The 21,484-nt window shown below is 42.9% G+C and overlaps 1 protein-coding gene across 2 annotated transcripts; it reads left to right on the top strand.

Annotated features, from left to right (window-relative positions):
- The first annotated feature begins 4,963 nt into the window (after positions 1-4,963).
- csrp2 (cysteine and glycine-rich protein 2) lies at positions 4,964-20,066 on the top strand. 2 transcript variants are annotated; one of them, XM_071920016.2, is made up of 6 exons: positions 4,964-5,062; positions 8,373-8,489; positions 10,877-11,045; positions 15,328-15,457; positions 16,680-16,773; positions 19,742-20,066. In XM_071920016.2, exons 2-6 carry the CDS (start codon positions 8,378-8,380, stop codon positions 19,816-19,818), a joined length of 582 nt encoding a protein of 193 aa, XP_071776117.1. In that variant the 5' UTR covers positions 4,964-5,062; positions 8,373-8,377; the 3' UTR covers positions 19,819-20,066. The 2 variants fall into 2 exon arrangements, with proteins under 2 accessions (XP_071776117.1, XP_078138197.1); XM_078282071.1 differs by having other exon boundaries at positions 4,980-5,062; positions 8,370-8,489.
- The last annotated feature ends 1,418 nt before the right edge of the window (positions 20,067-21,484 follow it).

Genomic DNA, 21,484 nt, shown 5'->3' with positions numbered 1-21,484 from the left:
CTCTCTCCAAATAACATCAGCAAACTTACAGTAGGAGACTTTTAAAACGTATAAATCACAGATGACACGAGTCGTATTAAATGAAAACCAAAATGCCTTTGCCTCTCTGTGGACACTGAGCTCTTTAATTTGCCATAATTCATGTCTGTGCGTCCTACAAGCTGTTCATTTTATGGTTTCACCCTTCATTGGATTCACTGAGTCGTGGCGGTCCACTCCCAGTGTCGTCATGCGGCTTCACCATGCGGATCAGGAGAGGAACCGAAGGTCGCGGGTTCGACCCCCGGCAGAGTGAGTGTGACGTGGGCCCGTTAACGGCCATGTGTCCCGTCAAAGAGTCCCGAACCCTAACTTGCTCTCTTATTGTCAGAGGTGGAAAGTAACTAAGTCCATTTACTCAAGTACTGCACTTAAGTACAAATTTGAGGTACTGGCGCTTTACTTGGAGTATTTCCATTTTGTGAGACTTTCTACTTTTTCCTCCACTACATACATCTGATGGCTGTAGTGGATTTACATGCAAAACATACGATAAGCTAATTAAATATGTTGCATTGTTAGAGTTTAATGCTTCAATAATTTAACTCTCTGAAAGAATGAGGACTTTTACTTTTGATACTTAAGTACATTTTACTGCTAATACTTCTATATTTTTACTTACACAGTACAATTTTGAATGCAGAACCTTTACTTTTAATGAAGTGTTTTTCCATTATGGTATTGCTACTTGTCCTTAAGTAAAGGATTTGAGTACTTTTTCCACCTCTGCTCACTGTAAGTCGCTGGATAAGAGTGTCAGATAAATGCTTAGAAATGTAAAACAGTGTGAACAGAAGAGCTCTTTCATTCAACTTTACTCCAATAATACAAAAGAGCCCTTAAAGTAATTTATGCCTCGAACTAAAGTCTTCATCCCTTAGCTGACTTTTTCCTTTGATATCAACCTGTGTTTTAAATCTCTGATATCGACTACCGTCCAGCTGGGTCCAATCTGGCAAAGCAAAGCATGAGAGAACTACAGAGAACGTGAAAGGATGCAAACCTCCCCCAAAATCCCTGTTATTCCTTATATACAAGACTATAAAGACTAAATGTGGAAAAGGGCACAGCGCTCCTTTCTGTGCTTTCAGTTCAGATCCAGCTGCTGCTCTCACACATGGAAACTACTGTAAGTCCTGAGTGACCGATCCTGGAGTGGAGTCCCGGTAACGTGGCACGTTTCAGCCGGGACTCTCTGACTGACTGGAGGGGTTTTACACACACTCTGTCCCTCCCCTGAAGGACAAACTCTCTTTTCAGTGACACCCTTAAGGCCCATTCACATCTACAACAATAACTATAAAGATAACTATAACTATAAAAAGATTTAAATCGTTATAAGTAAATAGAATGTGTGTGTTCCCACTATAACTATAACTATAACTATATTTTTGGTTCGATCTCAGAGCGTTTGTTGGATGCAGAGACAACAATAAAACATTTTCTTAGGTGGGACGCTCTCCCTGCTTCCAGCAAAATGGGACAACTCAAAGAAAGGCTGACTTTCAAAATTCAAACATTAACAATTTTTTAACCCCTTGCACCCTGAGTTTCCCCTTAAATTTCCTCTTAAGTAGCTTCAGGGGGACATCTTAATTCCTATGTCCATCTACGGATGTACTTCCTCCATGGAGCTTACGCCAAAGTTTCCATCATGTTTCGCTTCTGAATAAAGTTTTTAATTTGAGCATTCAACCTAGTCTCTCCTGATTGAATTAAAACTAAACACCCAAACAAGGCCTAACGCTCCTGCAGAAGTTGTGTGTTGAGTCCAGGTCCCAGAACTCACACACAAACAGTAATGATATGGGGAACAGTACGCTCAAACAGGGCCAATTCAGCAGAAGTGGGACACTTTCTTTCCCCAACTTCTGTGACATCTATCAAGCTCTATCCAACATCCTCGCTCAGCACATGATGTATTTATGAATTCCCTAACATGTTGCCTACAGCTCCATGTTGTTATCATACTCACAGTAGGCATGACACATCCATTTGAGAACAGTGTGTCCAAACCATAATTTCCTTCAGCTTTTGGTAAAGTGGGACAGCAGGTTGGGTAAAGTGGAACGTCGTAATTACTACCGTATCCTCTTGTCCTCTTTTCTGATGTTGAACCACTTCTTGGCATGATTTTTGCCTTATGGTTTCACTGCTATGGGTCAGAAAGAGCAATGTTTTGATTTTCACTCATCAGTCCAAGAAATAAATGTGAAGAACTTAACGTGTCCCACTTTACATGATGTCCCACTTCAGCTGAACTCGCCCCATCGTTACTCTTGTCTTCCTGACAGTAGTTTTAACCGTAGCGTCTCACTTCATCGGCATGTAGTTTCATGCATTTTTGCCCAGTGAACTAACAGGTTTTTCAATTTTTTTCCCTCTGGTCAACTCTCATCTATGGACATTTTGCACTAAATGCCTCTAAATCAGTTTGGAACAGTCCAGTAAAACAAACTGAGACAGCAATCAGACCTGGGAGAGGCTAAACGTCAGTAAATGAGTTAAGATGAACCAAGACTCACTGCTGATTACAGTTATCACGCATTTAAGGTAAACAGAGACGATGTCAGCAGTCAGACTGAGCGGGTCTGGTTATGTTGAAATTCTGACCTCACAGCTGGGAGTCGACCACTTATGATGACATCACATCTCCACGATTCCCTGAACTGAAGATGATTTATCAAAGGCTGGTGACAGAGCGGTATGAGGAGAGGAGGTTGATAAATTTACATCATCACTGTGTGCGTTCATTACAGAGCAAAATGACCTGATGGCTTCTGGGAAAGCGTTCATCTCATGGTCTTGGAGTCAATTTTACTCGGTCGTGGGTAAATTCTTTCACACAACACACTTTAACACAACTTTATTCTTGTCAAATGGCCCTTCTTGGGCCACTGTACAAATAAGTAATGTATTTTTGTTAATGTTTTCAGAGATGGGAGAGGGAACAGCAGTCTGGTGGCAAAAACACAAACCTTGGTGCAACCTGACCTAAACTGTAGGCTTCAATGCATACGCTGCATTCAAGTGATCCTAGTGAGCTCCGACTTCTAAGTTCCCAAGTGATAAATACAACTTGTCATGCATTCAAGTACCTTTTTGTCAGAAATAATAACAAAATGGATCCTGTAGCTGCTGTTTCATTTTAGAAATCAAGCAACACAGAGCAACTTTGTGCTGCAGCGGCAGGATGAAGACGAGAAAAGCCAAAAAAAAACAAAAACAGTAAACAGAGAGCGGAAATACAAACATACATATTTACTCTGAATGCCAAACAATGACATATAATGATAAAATATATAATTTTTTAATGTTGACAAGGGTTCAATACCCTCTGCCCCCTAATGTCACATCTCAGCTAATCAGGTATCATTGAAAGACTGTAGGCAGATTGAAGTTTTAGTGATACAAACATTTCTTGGAGGCAGAAATAATCTCATTGGTTAAAATTAAATCTCAGTGGGCGGAGCCAAATAAGGTCAGCTAATTGTCAAACTGGAATGGAAAAGAAGGAACGCTGGTCAAAACATAAATACAATACACACACACAATGCTTTGTGGCGTGGTGTGGGAACAACCACCTCCTCTTAAATGTGACCAAGACGAGGGAGATGGTTGTGGATTTTAGGAGGACCAGGACTAAGCTGAACACTATTTCCATCATGGGAGAAGAGGTGGAGGACTACAGATACCTGGGCGTTCACCTGGACAACAGACTGGACTGGAAACGTAACACTGAGGCTGTCTACAGGAAGGGACAGAGCAGACTCTACTTCTTGAGGAAGCTTGGGTCCTTCAATGTGTGCAGCAAGATGTTGCATATCAATTTTCTTTGCAGCCATCTGTTGGGGCAGCAGCCTCAGAGCCGGCGACACTACGAAACTGAACAAACTGATAAAGAGGGCTGGCTCTGTGCTGGGGACTGCTCTGGAGCCCCTAGAGTTGGCTGTGGAGAGAGGGATGTTGCACAAGCTGCTCAGCATAATGGACAACACGACACACCCCCTACACAACCTACTGCTCAGACAACAGAGCGTCTTCAGTCAGAGGCTCCTTCAGCTCGGCTGCAACAAGGACCGTTACAGGAGGTCCTTCCTGCCCACCTCAATATCATCTACAATGACTCCCCTCTGTGCCGGAGAGGAGACTCCTCCTCTGAGTGGCAATGCACAATGCTTGCCTTACAGTTAAAAATTCTACTTTTTATTCTATTCATTTTTATCTAGTATAGTAGTTGTAGTGTAGTGTAGTATAGTAGTTGTAGTTGTATAGTTTATAGTAGTTGTAGTGTAGTTTTTGTGTGTATATATATATATATATATATATTGTAATTCCGTGTTCTGACTTTTTACCTACCTCATTGTGTGTGTTTTTCGTCATTTATGTGAATTGCTGCTGCAACACTGTAATTTCCCTTTGGGGATAAATAAAGTACTCTATCTCTATCTATCTATCTATGATGTTGAAGGTCAGCAGCTAGCTAACTAGCTTACCTAGACAGCTATAGACTAGTATGGCTAGTTAGAACTTGAAGGTCAGCTAGCTAACTAGCTAACCTAAATATCTTAGTATGGATATATTGTATTGTTTCAGTCAGCAGCAGAGCGCTAGGTTTCATAATATTAGCTTCCTCCTCTCTTACCTCTTGTCTTTTTCACTGGGCTTCAGTCTAATTAGCCTGAAAAACTGTGGTTCTTTGGCTCCGCCCACTGAGGTTTAACTCAACCAATCAGATTATTTCTGCCCCCAGAAACGTCTTAATAAACTCCAATTTGGTTTTGCAGGGTCATTCACGAGCGTTCAACTCGTAAACTCAAAAATTTCCGACAGCACTTGAAGGCAGCGGTGTTGAGTTCACGCCCTCTGTTGAAACCACTCCCTTCCACTGAAACTATTAGAAATATGTGTCGGTCCGGTCAGTCGCTAGTAAAGTCTGCCGAGCCGTCTGGATACACACTCTGCTGCTGGAGCTCATCCATTCTGACATCTGGGATTTACCTGGAAACTTCTGGAAAAAAAGGTAATTTTCCCATGTTAATATAGCACACTGTTCGTTCAACATACTTAACGTTGATTTAAATTGACACATGACTTCAGACCGGTTTTCTAACAGGTTTACCTGATGAAGTAGGCTTCCACCGACACACGTTTTACTAACTTTTATTACACATTATATTGAATTAATTCTGTTTCTCTGAGTTCTCAGCTTGTTGACAGTGAGATGTGGAGTTTTGTGTAAATTTAACCGAATCAGAACTGAATTATTAGGCGGAGTAATGTGCAGGTCGAGAAGAAACTTCACTTTGAGATGAAATAATCCTTCCTCACCTATAGGAAACCACAGCATTAATCTGAGTTAACATGGGTAGTTAATACAAAACGGTGCACTTAATAGACAATATTCAATATATTCAACAGTTAAAAACACTCATTATCAGTGAATCAAACAATGCCCAAGAAAATTAAGTAAAATTAAGTAAAAGTAAAACTTTCTTAGCGGTGAGCAGATGTAGAAATCAAACTATATTAATTTAATAGTAAACAGTTTTTTCAGTCTTATCAGTATCAAGTGAAGCAGCAACAGATTGACACATTTTGTGTTTTTAATGTGATTTCATATCCAGCAACTAGAGACTGAAGCCACATCTTCTTGCCTGTAAAAGCAACATAAATAATTTACATTTTATATTTACTTTAACAACAACAAATATAACACTACTCTGCCCACTGACATCTTGAGTTTACAGCTACATAAAATGTGTCGTAATATGTGAATTGCAACAGCTGTTTTCTCCACATTTCCTTTTTTCAGAGGTTTTGTCAAATTCCAAAACTATTCCAGTGTGTGGATAAAGTGACATAAGCAACTAGTAGTTAGGAGGTCAAGGGTCAGAGGTCACAGTGTCCTGACAATCCTCCTGTGACTAAAGATCATGCAAGATAGAAGGGCGAGGAAATGAAACGAGGAAAGTAAGAGCTAAGGAAAGAGGAGAGGGGAATTGTTAGGGTTAGACCGACACAATATTGGGGTTTTTATTAGTTTCTCATACCATTCAGTAGATGTTTTCAATAGTCTGTGTTTCAGTGGAGAGTTTTAGTGTCCCATGATGGTCTAAATGCTGTTTCAGAGGCTTTTCCACCCTGATAAGAAGAAAATTCTGGGGGGAAAACACTGAATACTTGTCATTTTGTGGCATGAAAATGGAAAAATTAAAAGATATGGGTGCAATATGAGCAACTTCACTCCAAAAATATCTGTATAAACCCTAATTTTTAGTAATAATACGATTACTATTATTATTACTCCTTATAATAAGATGTGAAATGTGCCATTGAAATCCTACTGAACAAGCAGGATCGATGATTTCATCAAAACACCACCCTGCTTATATCATCACACATATCATCTTACTTCTTTCAGCGCTGCCAAGACAAATGTATTACAACCCGACAACATGATATTCCTCAATACACTGCAGCCCTAAGGGAACCTAAAGGGTAATTTTAGTCTCCTTTTGATCCCCCCTCTCATGTTCGGGCTCGTCCCACAGTCTGTAATCCAGCTGGGAGGAGGGCTGGCTTAGTGGTTTACAAGATTAATAGCTTGTACTGCTTTGTGTTTTTTATTTATTTATTTTTTCTAATTAATGAAAACTTGCAGCAGGTTTGTTTTTTTTAATTCTCTGAAGTGTGACATCACAGTGGGTTTGCGCTTTCGTCTTAAAGTGGTGTTTCCTTTTGTTTCAAGTCAAATCACACTCTCTTAACGGATTTGAAACGGGTCTGTATCTGTAATTACGGGCGGCTGGGAGGGACCCGGGTGCGTCATGTGGGCTCCATGCGGTCGCAGCAGTGTTTACCCACTCACACTTTGTGGGTTTTTTTTTTTTCGCAGTTTGGGTTTTGTATCCTGCAGCCACGGCCCTTCAGACAACAAAGCTGCGAGGCATTCCTCCGGGTATTAAGTCCTGTTGTTTAGGCTTTACGTCTGTTAGGGCGGAGGCTTTTCCAACCATGAGCCATTGTGTCAGGGTTCGACCGGTCTTGGTTTAATACTGATAGTCTTGTATTGGAGCTGCTAATAGCCGATATGTTGCGTATTTTCAGTCTTGTCAGGGTGGAAAATCCTCTGAAACAGCATTTAGAGCATCATGGGACACTAAAACTCTCCACTGAAACCCAGACTGATGAAATTCTTTTAGTGTCGGCAGCTCTTATATCAGAGTGACCCACCACTCCTATTCAATAGTATGGGAATCTCACTTACTACCTTTTAATGAAGAGGTACTTGACAAAAAAAACGCTATTATTTAATAGAGATGGGATGATATGCTGATCTCACAATACGCGATATGGGGTTCACGATTCAATACAACCACGATACGATGTGATAAATAAAAGTCTGACTGTGCAGAATTCTGTTTATTTCTGAGCCACAAATCTTTCTAGCGATGCCATTGGCTCGCTAGAATGTAAACAACAACTTAAAAATGTCATTACAGAGTGACAATAATTTAATTTGGATGGAGAGCTTGTGAAACTGTGATGGTCAAGCGTCTCATTTGTGATTACTACAGCAGAATAAAATGGAGCTGATTCATTTTTCTGCCCCACAATACGTATGGTCTCACTTTTGTATTGCCATTTATTGAATTTCACAGATGTTGCTCACTGCTGATATGGTGTAAGTGAGGATCTGATTTTACCCAACAGTGTACAGTGAAACTCTTGTCTTCAGGAGCTGCTTAACTTTTAAAGTTAAATTTTAAGTTTTTTTTCTCCAATGGTTTTACAGTCTAAGTGCTGTTTCAGAGGCTTTTCCACTCTGCCATGAATACAATTCTGGGGTAAAATACTGAATCCTTGTAATTCTTTTCGATTTTTTTGTTGCATTTTTTGGCATGAAACAAATCAAATTTAAACATACTGAATGTCAGCAGAAAATATTGGCCAATCCCCAAAAATGTATCAGTCTATATGCCATTTGGTCGAACTCCAGGCATGAAGGCACACAACTGAAAACGACAGGAAAACGACTGACCTACAGGTTAGAGAAGTGTGGGCTTGTGACTTGAACATTGCTGTGAAAGCGGATGGTCGTCTTGGCCTTGATAAATAAAGGTTGAAAAAATCATAGAGGATCATATGAGAACAAGCAGAGGAAGAACCGACACAGTCAGGAACACTGGGAGACTTTAAGTATTTGATGAGGAGATCCAGACAGAGTGTTCCTGCCTCAGACAGACAGACAGACAGGACTGACCCGCTCTGATCCTTCCTCCTTTTCACTTTACTGATCCTCCCTCTGTCCCTCTGTCCTGTGGAAGCAGACACGATGCCGAACTGGGGAGGCGGGAACAAGTGCGCGGCGTGCAGAGGGACGGTGTACCACGCCGAGGAGGTGCAGTGTGACGGCAAGAGCTTCCACAAGTGCTGCTTCCTCTGCAGTAAGTGCTGCTGGTTTTCATACGACAACTCTGGTCCGCTTTATATCTATTTATATTCTTACCTGCGTTGGAGTGTGAATGTGAAAGTCTCCCAGCTGTAAGGAAACAGAATGTGAATTGAATTGGAAATGACAGGAGACAGAATCGAATCCCATTAAATTCCATGAAATTCCACTTCTAAGAGAGTTTGTCTCGACTCGCTAAACATTATAAATCAAAACATTATGAATCCGATAAAAGACAGTTCAACAAATCAAACACATTCAATTCTAATGTGTTATGATTACATGTTCTGCATCAAATAACCAGCTGAAAGGCTCCTTTAACATTTTATGATATTCAGTATTGATAATATATAACACCATGTGGAATCTCAGATATGTGGTGAGAAAAAACAAAAAAACATGAAATTTCACAGAATTTTCATTGAATTAAATTAAACTTCCTGAAATTCCAATTCAATTCCAATTCTGTTTCTTGTAGTTTTTTTTTTCAAATTTCAATTCCAATTCCTCAGTTGAATTGGCTATTGACTGTCTATGAGAACATATTGCATCACCGTTGTAAAGAACAACCCTCTTTAGTATTATTGTGTTATTTTCTGCTCTGTTCATGATCAGAGAGCCGTGTAAGATCAGGGACAGGAACCATGAGGCAGGAACAGGACGGCTGAACTGTGTTTCACCCGTCTGAGCTGCAGCTCGTCCCAGCAGAGCCCGTTTTGACATTTCCCTCCCTGGTCAGCGGCTGTTCGGAGTTCAGGCTGCGTCGTCCGTTCACTGAAATGTCAGAGAAGATGTTGCAGCGAGGACTTCGCCTGGAGACCGCAGGACTGTTGCCGCCGCCGCCGCCGCTATCAAGACCAAAGCAATCTGAAGCCACAAAAGAGGAGTTTATTTTTTCCAGCGGTTCCCTTTACAAAGGCCGCCTTTGTCCGACGCTCCCACTGAGGAGGGGATGAGCGAAGGGACTCGGTGTCCCTGCCTCTCCTTCGCCCTTTTACCCGGTTTCTCCGTTTGACCTTCTCTGATATTTGTCGCTTTTTTTCATTTCTGCATATTAAAAGGCCGCTGTGCAGTTGAAACGAAGTGGAACTTGGCCAAAATGGAAACACTAATCGAACACACTGCTGTATACAGCTTCATATTGTTCGGTAATTTACCACTCAACACCAGTGGGGGCACATGAAGATTAAAGAGGTAATGGTGACCTAGTGAAGAATTAGTAGTTACAAAAACGAAGAGACCGACGGCTGAAATAGCGACAAAGGTGGCTGAGAGAATAGGAGGATTTCGAAGCAGTTTGATTGGACGTCAAAGTTCAGATTTCCTCTAACAAGCTCAGCAAGCCGAGCCTCCAAACCATTCATTTTGAAGTGTACTTTGGCCTTAAAGCTGCACTAGGCAACTTTTATTCGCGGCTCCAAATGGCAGTGAGACGTTTGAACTTCAATACCCAGAAATCCTGTGCAGTGAGGTCAGTAAACGTCACACAGCAGCTCATGTTTACTGGTCTGTGATGCTTTATACCAAAGAAACCAAAGAGACGAGAGAGGAGAAGATCTAACGCTGGAGAGTCCGGCTTTCTCTGGACGGAGCGCTTGCTTGTTTCGTACTTTGCGCCTTTGATTTGTCACTTTCCTGAGTTGATTTCCCGCCGGACACCAGAATTTCATTTGGGCAAATTGGGTGAATCTGTGGCATCTCAGTTAGGGGGATGAGACACCACAGACTGTATCTTTACATAACATTCTTGCCCAGTGCGGCTTTGATAGTTTTAGTTTAGTTTATTTGAATGAACGATTAATAAAAACCTCGGGGGGGAAAAATGGAGGAAAGAGAAAGTGTACAAACACGCCTTTTCCATCTTTATATATGCATATTTTTTAGGTTATAGGTTTAGTTTACTTGCACATACAAATAGGAAAAACTGTGGGGAAATACTAGGGGGAATACAAATTGTGTCGGTGTGACAAAGAAACCTGAGAAGTAAAAACATCGTATCTAAAAATGTAAACGACAGAGACACAGAGATGAGGCCTACTGCAAGATGAGACTTAACTTAAGTATGTTTTCCCTGGTAAGGCTGTGAATGTCTTGCCTCTGTTTTAGCGAGACAATTCACATTAACCGGATGCATCTAAAGGAATTAAACCAGGACACAAATGAAGAATGGGAGCTAGTTATTAAAAAAATGGAAATGTTTATGCTTTATTTATTTGACCTCACGCTGCCTCGTCTCATGTCTTCCTGGAACGGGGAGGAGCGATTCTCCTCTCGGGACAATCCAGCGCTGATCACAATAAGATATCTGTTGGTTAGGAGACAAGGTGACACTGTTGCACTTACATAACTCTCTCTCTCTCTCTCTCTGTCTCTGTCCCTCAGTGGTGTGCAGGAAGGGGCTGGACAGCACGACGCTGGCCATCCACGACCAGGAGATCTACTGCAAGTCGTGCTACGGGAAGAAGTACGGCCCCAAAGGCTACGGCTACGGCCAGGGGGCGGGAACGCTCAACATGGACCGAGGAGAGAGGCTGGGAATCAAACCGGAAGAGTAAGTCAGGCCGGTGAACGACAGCAGAACCAAACCCCTTCATTTTATCCCTGAAACGTCCATTCAAAATAACATTGTTTTTAAAAAACAGTAAAGGTTAGTATCCTGGGTTTATAAGGGATTTATTCATGGGTTGATTCACGAAGACGCTAGTAATTAAGTGATTTTTCATGCATTTTGTGCAGGTTTACAGGTTATTAAGTGGAAATTAATGGAAAAGTTCCTGTCTCCCTTAATTTTTCCATTTCATTCATTCAATTAGAAAGTAAGAAGTCAAGATTAAGGGGGGTGTTTAAGGAGGTTTCGATGGGGTCCCCTCTATTAATAACTAAATGTAAGGTTATTTTAAGGGATTACTGGTTTGTGGAGCATCCAGTATGATTTACCTGTGAACGAGGGGACAGATCTCCATATCAATCTTTTATTTTATTCGGCTTTGGACGACGTTTCGATCCACAGTGGATCTTCATCAGGTCAAACTGATGAATCCCTAAAGACTGAGCATCCCTAAAATGACTTCAGGACTGCACTATGATCATATATAGTGAGAGACTATTGTATATAGTGATTTTTATACTGGTGATCTTTCCTTTACAACAAAATAGCACAGATGTTGATATAAGATGACAAAAGGTGCAGTAAATTCTTCAAATCATTGAGACTAATAAGTGAGATAAATAATTGTGATCACAGTGGATTATTTGATTATTTATTTGTGACTTTAGCCATCACGGTTCACCTGCCACTGAATGTTTGATATTTCAAAAGTCATGTTTTAAATGGTATGGCAGCTTTGCAATTTAACCCCAGAATTGCATGATGCTTCTTAATAGTATACATAAAACAAGACAAAACAAAACATACGCTTCATATATAAATTAAACATCAGTAACTGAATTTAGTTAAAAAAAAAAAATGTAAGTAATTCCCCTTACTCAAACTAACACATAAGAAACTACTTATATATAATACTTCCCCAAGGAGCAAAGACAAAAAGGGCCATACAAAAAACAAAAGATGGCTAGATGAGTGGCAGCAGGGTGACTAGAGGTTAGAGAGACTGTCCTGTAATTAAAAGGTCACAGGTTCGACCCCCACACCCCTTCATTGTGTCCATAAACAACCATGTGTCCGGTCAAAGTGCCCTCGAGCAAGACACTGAACCCTTACCTGGCCGTTTGAAGTGGCCTTTGAAAAGGGCATCATCTAAAAATGTAAATAATAACGTTTCATACTTGATTGATGCCCGTAAGGAGTTTCTCTTTTCCACCCTGGATCTTACGTCTCACATCTCCCTGGTTGAAGCCCCGCCCCCTGCTGCTCTTCCCCTTGCTGTCACCTTTCCCTGCTTCTCCTCTCCCCTCCTCTCCTCTCCCCTCCTCTCCTCTCCTCTCCCCTCCTCTCCTCTCCTCTCCCCTCCTCTCCTCTCCTCCTCTCCCCTCCTCTCCCCTCCTCCTCTCCTCTCCTCTCCCCTCCTCTCCTCTCTTCTCCCCTCCTCTCCTCTCCCCTCCTCTCCCCTCCTCTCCTCTCCTCTCCCCTCCTCTCCTCTCCTCCTCTCCTCTCCCCTCCCCTCCTCTCCTCTCCTCCTCTCCTCTCCCCTCCTCTCCTCTCCTCCTCTCCCCTCCTCTCCTCTCCTCTCCCCTCCTCTCCTCTCCTCCTCTCCTCTCCCCTCCTCTTCTCTCCTCCTCTCTTCTCCCCTCCTCTCCTCTCCCCTCCTCTCCTCTCCCCTCCTCTCCTCTCATCCCCTCCCCTCCTCTCCTCTCCTCTCCCCTCCTCTCCCCTCCTCTCTCTCCTCTCCCCTCCTCCTCTCCCCTCCTCTCCTCTCCTCTCCCCTCCTCTCCTCTCCTCCTCTCCTCTCCTCTCCCCTCCTCTCCCCTCCTCTCCTCTCCTCTCCCCTCCTCTCCTCTCCTCCTCTCCTCTCCTCTCCTCTCCTCCTCTCCTCTCCCCTCCTCTCCTCCTCTCCCCTCCTCTCCTCTCCTCTCCCCTCCTCTCCTCTCCTCCTCTCCTCTCCCCTCCTCTCTTCTCCCCTCCTCTCCTCTCCCCTCCTCTCCTCTCATCCCCTCCCCTCCTCTCCTCTCCTCTCCCCTCCCCTCCTCTCCCCTCCTCTCCTCTCCCCTCCCCTCCTCTCCCCTCCTCTCTCTCCTCTCCCCTCCTCCTCTCCCCTCCTCTCCTCTCCTCCTCTCCTCCTCTCCTCTCTCTCCTCCTCTCCCCTCCTCCCCTCTCCTCTCCTCTCCTCCTCTCCTCTCCTCTCCTCTCCTCTCCTCTCCCCTCCTCTCCTCCCCTCCTCTCCTCTCCTCTCTGCCTGGAGCACGACGCTCTGAGGGAGGAGAGACGCTTCAACAAGAATACTGGCAAGCCATCCGCCGCTTTATCAGATCCAGCTCGGCTGTAGTGGATCCCAGCTGGTTTGGTAGATGGCACAGATCCAGGAAGAGAAGTTGAAGCTCAAGTTCAGAATAATGATCTAAGAGTCTACTGTTAAAGTCAGAGTCTTTGTATTCCAAAAGGCTTCCAGTGTAAACTTCTCTAAGAGGCCTGGGAATGGGACGGGTGGAGTTATTAGGCCCTCTTATTGTATAATAGGCTTGGGCTGATATTTGATAATATCCCACCAGTCCGCGGCACCATGCATTCCTTAGATAACAATTGTGCAAACTTTTAAACTTATAAACCTATAATCTACTAGTGGTAGGATAGTAAAAAACAAAAAATAATAATTTCATTTTTATTTCAAAAACGTTCCCTTTTCCACAATGACCAAATTACACCAAACTTCAAGGCTAAAATGAAATAATATTATTACTAATAGCCTAGAAATTTTATGTAATTTAGAAGAAATAAAATAAAAAATAAAAAAACATGCAATAATATTGTATATTGTGATATTTTGGCGGGACAGCATCGCAGTATTAAACTTTGGTTATCACCCAGGCCTGCTGTATAACATATACAGACATATGGAGACTTCAACTCATTCTTACACTGTGCATGTACATGAAATGTGCATGGCATAAAACCCAAAAAAGAAAACACACACACACACACACACACACACACACTCAGGGCTGTTTACCCGAGCGAGACGTCAGGTGATTACTGCTCTGAAAGGCTTCATTATGTAAGCAGCAGGATCCGGGCCGGTCCCGCTGACCCTCCTCTGTCCTGCGGCACAAAGGGCCTCATTGAGGGGCGGCCCGGGGCCGGCGGTTCCCCTCCGATAAGCACAGCTCCAGGGCCCCGGGGTGCCCCGCTCACTTTCCCACCCATGGGTGAGGAGAGAGAGAGGGAGTGGGTGAGGAGAGAGAGAGAGGGAGTGGGTGAGGGAGAGAGAGTGGGGAAAGAGGAATATGCTGCACTTTTTTGTTTCTAGTCTGCTTGTCTGTTTTTAAAAATGTTTTGGTCATAATTTTTAATAAGGTTGTTTTAAGTAATGGCAGTTAATGCATGAACTAATGTTTAGCTAACACTTAACTAAGGAATGAATAAGTTCATTCATGTTTTACGAAGCTGTTAACTAATGCAGTTGTCATTTTTGGGGGCATAATTGGTTAATATTTTAGTAAATGGTTTTGTAACAAAAAAGGACATTGTGTCAAAGGGAGAACTTTATCATGAACAGAATGAATGCAACTGAATTAGCTAATAGCTCAGCAAACATGAATAAATGTATTCCTGCCTTAGGTAAGTGTTAGTTCAATAGTAGTTCATGCATTAACTAGCATTAGTTATGCTGTATTTTACAGTGTTACCAATGTTTTCACTTAATTATTCACTGGTGTCAAAATTTGTCTTGTTTTGGGGTATGAATATTAAAAACTGCAATTAAAAAATGTAATTCCTAGAAAACAACATTCAACATCAAATCCTAAAAATCATTCACAGCATGATTGAATCAGTTGGGAGAAGAGTCTGTCCGCTCTGTTGCAGTGCAGGACAAAACCTCCATGAAGCTGAAGACAGATGTGAGAGGAAACTAGTTTTGAAGACTAAACCACAGCTGAAAGAGAAGGTGGCTGCCAGAGGGAGAACACGATCTCTCACTGCTCATTTTCCTTCCAACATGAGATATTCACCATATGGAAAAAGCAGAGGCACACTCTCTTACTAAATGATTGATAAAAGAAAACGAATTCTAGCACTTTTTTAGGATCATCAGTAACTCAAGGCACCTTTTACAGCCTGGATCCTTGAGATTTTAGAGATATTGAATGACGAAATTCAGGCAATGAGATGATGGCATTCAGTTCTTCAAATGTTTTTTTTTTATCCCTTTTTTCCTCAGGACACAGAGTCACAGACCCACCACCAACCCCAACCCGTCCAAATTCGCCCAGAAGTTTGGCGGTTCGGAGAAATGCGCCCGGTGCGGGGAGTCCGTCTACGCAGCGGAGAAGATCGTAGGAGCGGGGAAGGTGAGGATGTTAAATTTGACGTTTTTTTTATCCGAAGCGTCTCAGGCTTCGTTTCCCGCCGCCGGCCTTCATGCTTAAATATGCGGGAGATCTGATGCAGAAGTCTGATCCTAACGAGACGACGCAAATCCCATTTTTCCGACTTTAAGCCCGTTCATAAACTCTGGATCTGAGCTTCCTAACAGCTGGAGTGCAGATACTCAGGCAGATGTTGTTGATCACACACACACACACACACACACTTACAGTAGATGAAGTCATCAGGCTAACACTCTCGAGATCCGTCTCCAGGACGTTTCGTTCGGTACTTGATCACGGAGGAGAAATCCACGGAGTCTCAGTTCACTTACAAACATTTAATCTTGTATTTAGAGTAGGAATGATTTATTTGCTTTTAGGATTTTCTCCTTTCACCTCTCAGAGGGGAGCGGACAGTTTGCTGTTGATTCACACACGAGCAGATTTACAGTAGGTGATGTCATCAGGCTGAGCGCCGTCTCTGCGTTTCCCAATGGAGGAAAAACCATACGAGGCTCTGCTCACTCTGGCTGAGATGCAACTTCTTCTGAAATTATTCTTTCCTCCTCGTCTTTAAGTCCGTTCCCTCTAGTATGTTTTGTCTTTATTGGGACAGATAGTTGGAAAGCCGAGAGGGGGGGGGGGAGGTTTGGATGGGATCTGATCCCAGACCGGCAGAGGTACATGTGGGTCTAGAGACGGACGATCATTGACACAGAAATGATTTATACAACGAAATAGTCTGAGATAACAACCGCAGAGTCTGGAAATTGTAATAATTTACACGCCACATATCAACTACTTTGCTATAAAGTGAATAAAAACACTTGACCACAAGCCCAGCACTTGACTTATCGCTCCCTAACTGATGCTTACTCATGTTAATGTTATTTAACAAACAATAGAGTCATTGTAGAAATCCCAACTTTTACTTACTGAACTTCTGCTGCAATTTTGCTCCATTCCTTGGAGGAATTGTTGGGAAAAAAATGATTTTTTCTCTCTTTTCAGCCATTGAAGGTTTCAAGTAACCAGAAACTAGTTTTGTATTACAATATACTACTTTGTATCTACAGTATAACACTGCAGAAAGACTAGTGTGGGATAAATGTATGAAGGGGGACTAGTACAATGGCTCCCGCTGTAGATGTGAGATAAAAAATGAATATAATGATTGTAGTTGTGTCTCCTCCGCCCCACACAGCCTTGGCATAAGAACTGCTTCCGCTGCGCCAAATGTGGCAAGAGCCTGGAGTCGACGACCCAGACCGAGAAAGACGGAGAGATCTACTGCAAAGGTGAGACAGCAGCCGCCGGCCTCGACTAATCACGCGTGGTTTTGGGTTATAGGATCGGTCTGATATTCAGACTGAACGGCCATTTCAACAAAATCTGCAAAGTGGGCAGGACGCGATTCGGGAGTCTGGAACCAGGCTGTTATAGTGTTGCAACAGAATTTTTTGTTGGTTTACTGATGAAGTATTTTCAACATGAAAGTTTCACAGAGAGTTAGCAATAAAATGAGGTAAAAACAGCTTGTACTGGCAGAGAAAAAGTAGAATAAATCCACCGAGGGCAATTCAGCTATTTCTTCATGTGTTCTTAACTGGTTTGAGCACCAGAGAAGAAGAGACAGACAAAGTCCATCATGCTGAAGTTACAGGGAACTGGAATCAGATTTGTTTTGACCCCACACCCAACATCTCTAACCTGGCAGGACGAGAGGTTACCACAATAAACAAGCTGCTTTCAGTCCATGTGACTTTTGTTTACGAGCCCTGGTTCGCCTGTAACGGGGCAGCGTGAACCTAAACGGACCAAATGCAAAAAAATGCAGCAAAGTAAACTTTTCCACTCCGGTTCGGACCAAAGAAAACAAACTGTAGGTGTGATCGCACTGTGGGAAGTCGAGCAGACCCGACATGACACAACACAACCAGGAGGGAGGCGACTGTTTGAAGCCAAGGGGAATGTTCAATTAGTGGTCAGACCCAGCACACACTAATACACATCTGATGCTAATAAAAGCAAAAAAATAAGGAGTAAAATCACCTTGGTGGTTAATTTTAAAAGTGGGTTTCAACATAGAGATTTAGGTTTAGCAGGTACAGATTTAGATTTAGTTTCAGCGTATAGATTTTGTCTCATGATTCAGTTGGGTATAATTTACTGGCTCTGCCATCTTGGATACAGACTCTTGTGTAAATACATTACTTCTGATTAATTCTGACCGATTTATCAGGAAGAAACTACAGGAGACAAAAGCGGCTTCATTCCAAAGTGAGATATCATCATCATCATCATTTGGGAGAAAAAAACAACAAAAGCCTGACACGTACTCTTAGAAAATTGACAATGTAAATAAAGCACATCATGAGTTACCAGTAAAGCTATGAGTCATTCAACGACCTTTGATCATATAATAGTTGTTTTTACAGATAGACTCATCTTTGATTTTGAAATACTGACTATTGAATGTCAGGTGGCAGCGTGTTTTTTTTTCATAAACAGATACACAGCTTTTATGGAAGGAACTGAGCCACCGTTGGCAGATTATGCGATTATATCTGCAGGAGGAGAACTGGATGAACTGGCTCTTGTGCAACAAAAACACAAGCAGTTACACACACTCAGCCACCCAAGCTGTGTGTTGTCAGATTTGTTGATGTGTGTGTGTGTGTGTGTGTGTGTGTTGGATTGGCTGTTTACCGTCCGCTGGGCTCCGCAGGGCCAGAAACAGCTGGAGTCCAACCTCCACAATGACGCCTCTCTCCTCAGCGGCACAATGAGGCTGGAATGTTTCGGTTAAACAGAAGACACACACACACACACACACACTGATACACACACATAAACACACACAGGTCAGCGGATGCATGTCTCCTGAATCTCATAATGAAACCTTGTACTGATGAGCAGGAATGCTGCGTCTCGGCTCTAAACCCAAACTCTGCCGAACTCTGCCGCTGCAATCAATCAGCGGTTTCGACCCGGGACGGTTTACTATCCTCCACGGGAGACATCTTGACTCCATTTGAGCGGCGGCTGGAAGATTGTTTTTGCGGCCGGCGCTCCTCACCAGCTCATCATGGAGGGTTTTTTTTTATAGACAGATGTGGGCAGCGGACCTGAGAGTACGTCGCATTTTTTTTTGCAAACAATTCCTGGCGTTTGCTCGGAGCGGCGGGCGGGAGGGAGGAGTTTACATCGGGACGGTTTTCAAACACGCTCCTCTAAAAATCGTCCATATTTTCTGATGCTCCAGGCGTTGTCCTGTGTGGTGAAGCCCGCAAACCCGGTGCACCGAGTGGATTATAACTAAGCACTAAGCGTTATTCTCAAAAGACTTTTTAATCCAGGAGTGGCACGCAGAAAAGAAAAGAAAAAAAAAACATTAGAAATTTTGCACCTCGTTGTTCTCCCACCGCCTGACCACCGGGCTTATTTTAAGGCTGGCGTGTTGATGTGAGAAAAGCAGGTTTGAGAGTTGTAGTCTAGATGTGAGAATAGCAAGCTTGGCGTTGCCAGCTGGGAAAATTTGTCCAGTGAAAGTTAAAGAGAAACACTCTCTCTCCCTCCACAGCTATTGCCTAAGTGCCACTGAACCAGGCTCGTCATCCACAGCTGTCTGAATAAGAATCTGTTCTGAAGTGACCTGCCTGGTAAAATAAAGGTTACTTAAAAAATAGACAACAGAGGAAGACTGTGGTTGTACTACTGGGAAGCTACTGGGCGTGTGTGTGTGTGTGTGTGAGAGCAACTGTATGAAAGTGAAGCAGGAAGAGAGCATGCTCAGTTGACTTTTCTTGTATAAATAAAGATAAAAGCTGCATAGGCAAGATCTTTATGTTTATGTAAAACACACCTCGGTCTCATCGGCCTGAATGACAAAGCGGGGCTGCAGCAGAGGAGAGCGTCCCTGTTTGACTCAGTGAAATTCAGTTTTTTTTGGTTTGAAACCTTCTCCGCTCACAGGAAGTGAATACAAACTGTCTGCTAAGCTGGACTCACCAACGTTAGATCTTCTCCTCTCTCGTCTCTTTGGCTTCTTTGGTATAAAGCATCACAGACCGGCTGGTTGGCTGGTAAACATGAGCTGCTGTGTGACGTTTACTGACCTCACTGCACAGGGATTCTGGGTATTGAAGTTCAAACCGTTTCCTCTCGCTGCATAAGGGGCTGCCACCATGCAAAGTTGCCTAGTGCCGCTTTAAACCAAATAATCTGCTGCTGATGTTGATGGTTTCTTCTTCTTCTTCTCCTCAGCTTGCTACGCCAAGAACTTCGGGCCCAAAGGTTTTGGTTACGGTCAGGGAGCCGGGGCTCTGGTGCACGCTCAGTGAGGACCGCTCCGCCCCGCCCCGCCCTGCCCCGCCCCGCCCTGCCCCGCCCCGCCGAGCAGGATCCACAGACAGACAGACAGTCACACCTTTTGTACATTCCCCTGTCCCACATGGAAATCACTGCATTCAGACGCCTTTCGCTGATGTTTTCCCCCCCCCCACACAAATGATTTCATGTTGAATTAGGAGCTCCATGTTCTTTACACTTTAATCTATGCAATAAACAAATAAAAACTTTTACAAAAAAATGACTTGCTCGACCGTTTCCATCTTCAACTTGAGTGTAATTTTAAATATTTGGCTCCAACTTATACATTTGATGCTGTTTTGGGGTTTTAATTTGTCTTAATGGTTCAAAATCAGCCGGTATACCATGATGCACTGCTGTGCCGCCATCTGAGCAGGGATTGGATCTTTTGTTAATACATCACCTCTGATTGGTGGATGTGACTGCAGGCTAGCGCTGCATTACTCCTGATTGGTGTCTATCTGCAGAAGCTCCGGCGGGAAGAAAGCACAGGTTAACCCAAACAACTTGTTCACATTTGACCGTATTTTATTATTAAAGCCATTAAAACTGAACCATGCCCAATATGTTTACATCTGAAGCGGAGTTACAGTGATGTCCTGAAGGAGGGCGGAGAGGCACTGGAGATGATTATGTGCTTTTTTTTTTGTGTTTTTGTTTGTTTTTTTTTTCCACACGGCGGGGTGAGAGGGGAGACGAGACGGAGACGTGTCGGCTGTTGGAAGAACTAGTGAGGACTGAAATGGCTTTAAATTCATGTCCTGGATGAACCGAGTGGTGAACTCCGCCCTGCAAACACACACACACTGCAGCAACTGACAAAAATGACTTGTAGAGGAACTGAACCCCGAACTCAGACCTGTGTAAAACCCTGACGTGATGGTAAAAAGCATGCTGCTGAAACCGCCATCTGCTATTGGCTGATCTTTGATGCCAGGTGATGTCACACTGCAAAAAATGAGAAGCTGTAGAGGGATTTGAACTTGATTTCAAACCTATCAACTTTATTTAGTGATATTTTTAGTCAAATTCTCTCACTGCACTGGCAGATAATCTTGCTGGTTTCAATAAATTTCACTTGATTGATGCCAATATGACTTCTTCAAGACATTATCACAAAACAATGAAGAAGAACAAGAAACTTTCTTAGTATATGTAAAGTAAAATGTAAAGTAAATGTCCTGAAACAAGTTACATTCTCCTGGAAAACAAAACAAAAAAAAGTAAATGTAAAATGTGTTGAAACCGGTAAAATTATCTGCCAGTGCAGTAAGATTTCACTAAAATAAGCTTTATAAGTCTGGATACAAGATAAAATAACTAAGTTTGTCAGTTTTTGCTGTGCACTTTCTATAGAGCACAACAGGTGGTGACATCATCACCTGGCACCAAAGATCAGCCAATAGCAGAAGGCCATTTCAGCAGCATGCTTTTTACCATTAAACGTCAGGCTTTACACAGATCTGGGTTCGGGGTTTAGTTCCCCTTTAAGTTTATTTTTCGCTGATATGAAACCTAAGGCCTCGTCGTGACCTTTAACCTTTGAAACACAACAAAAAAAAAAAGCAGTTGCTGTCGTTTGCCTTTGCAGGGCAGGACTGACATCAGTGAGCGTGTGAGATGATGAGACAACCGTCC

This window comes from Centroberyx gerrardi, chromosome 24, assembly GCF_048128805.1.
Source record: "Centroberyx gerrardi isolate f3 chromosome 24, fCenGer3.hap1.cur.20231027, whole genome shotgun sequence".
Lineage (NCBI taxonomy): Eukaryota > Metazoa > Chordata > Actinopteri > Beryciformes > Berycidae > Centroberyx > Centroberyx gerrardi.
Note: the sequence above shows the minus strand (reverse complement) of the source record. Positions and strands in the feature narration are given on the sequence as shown.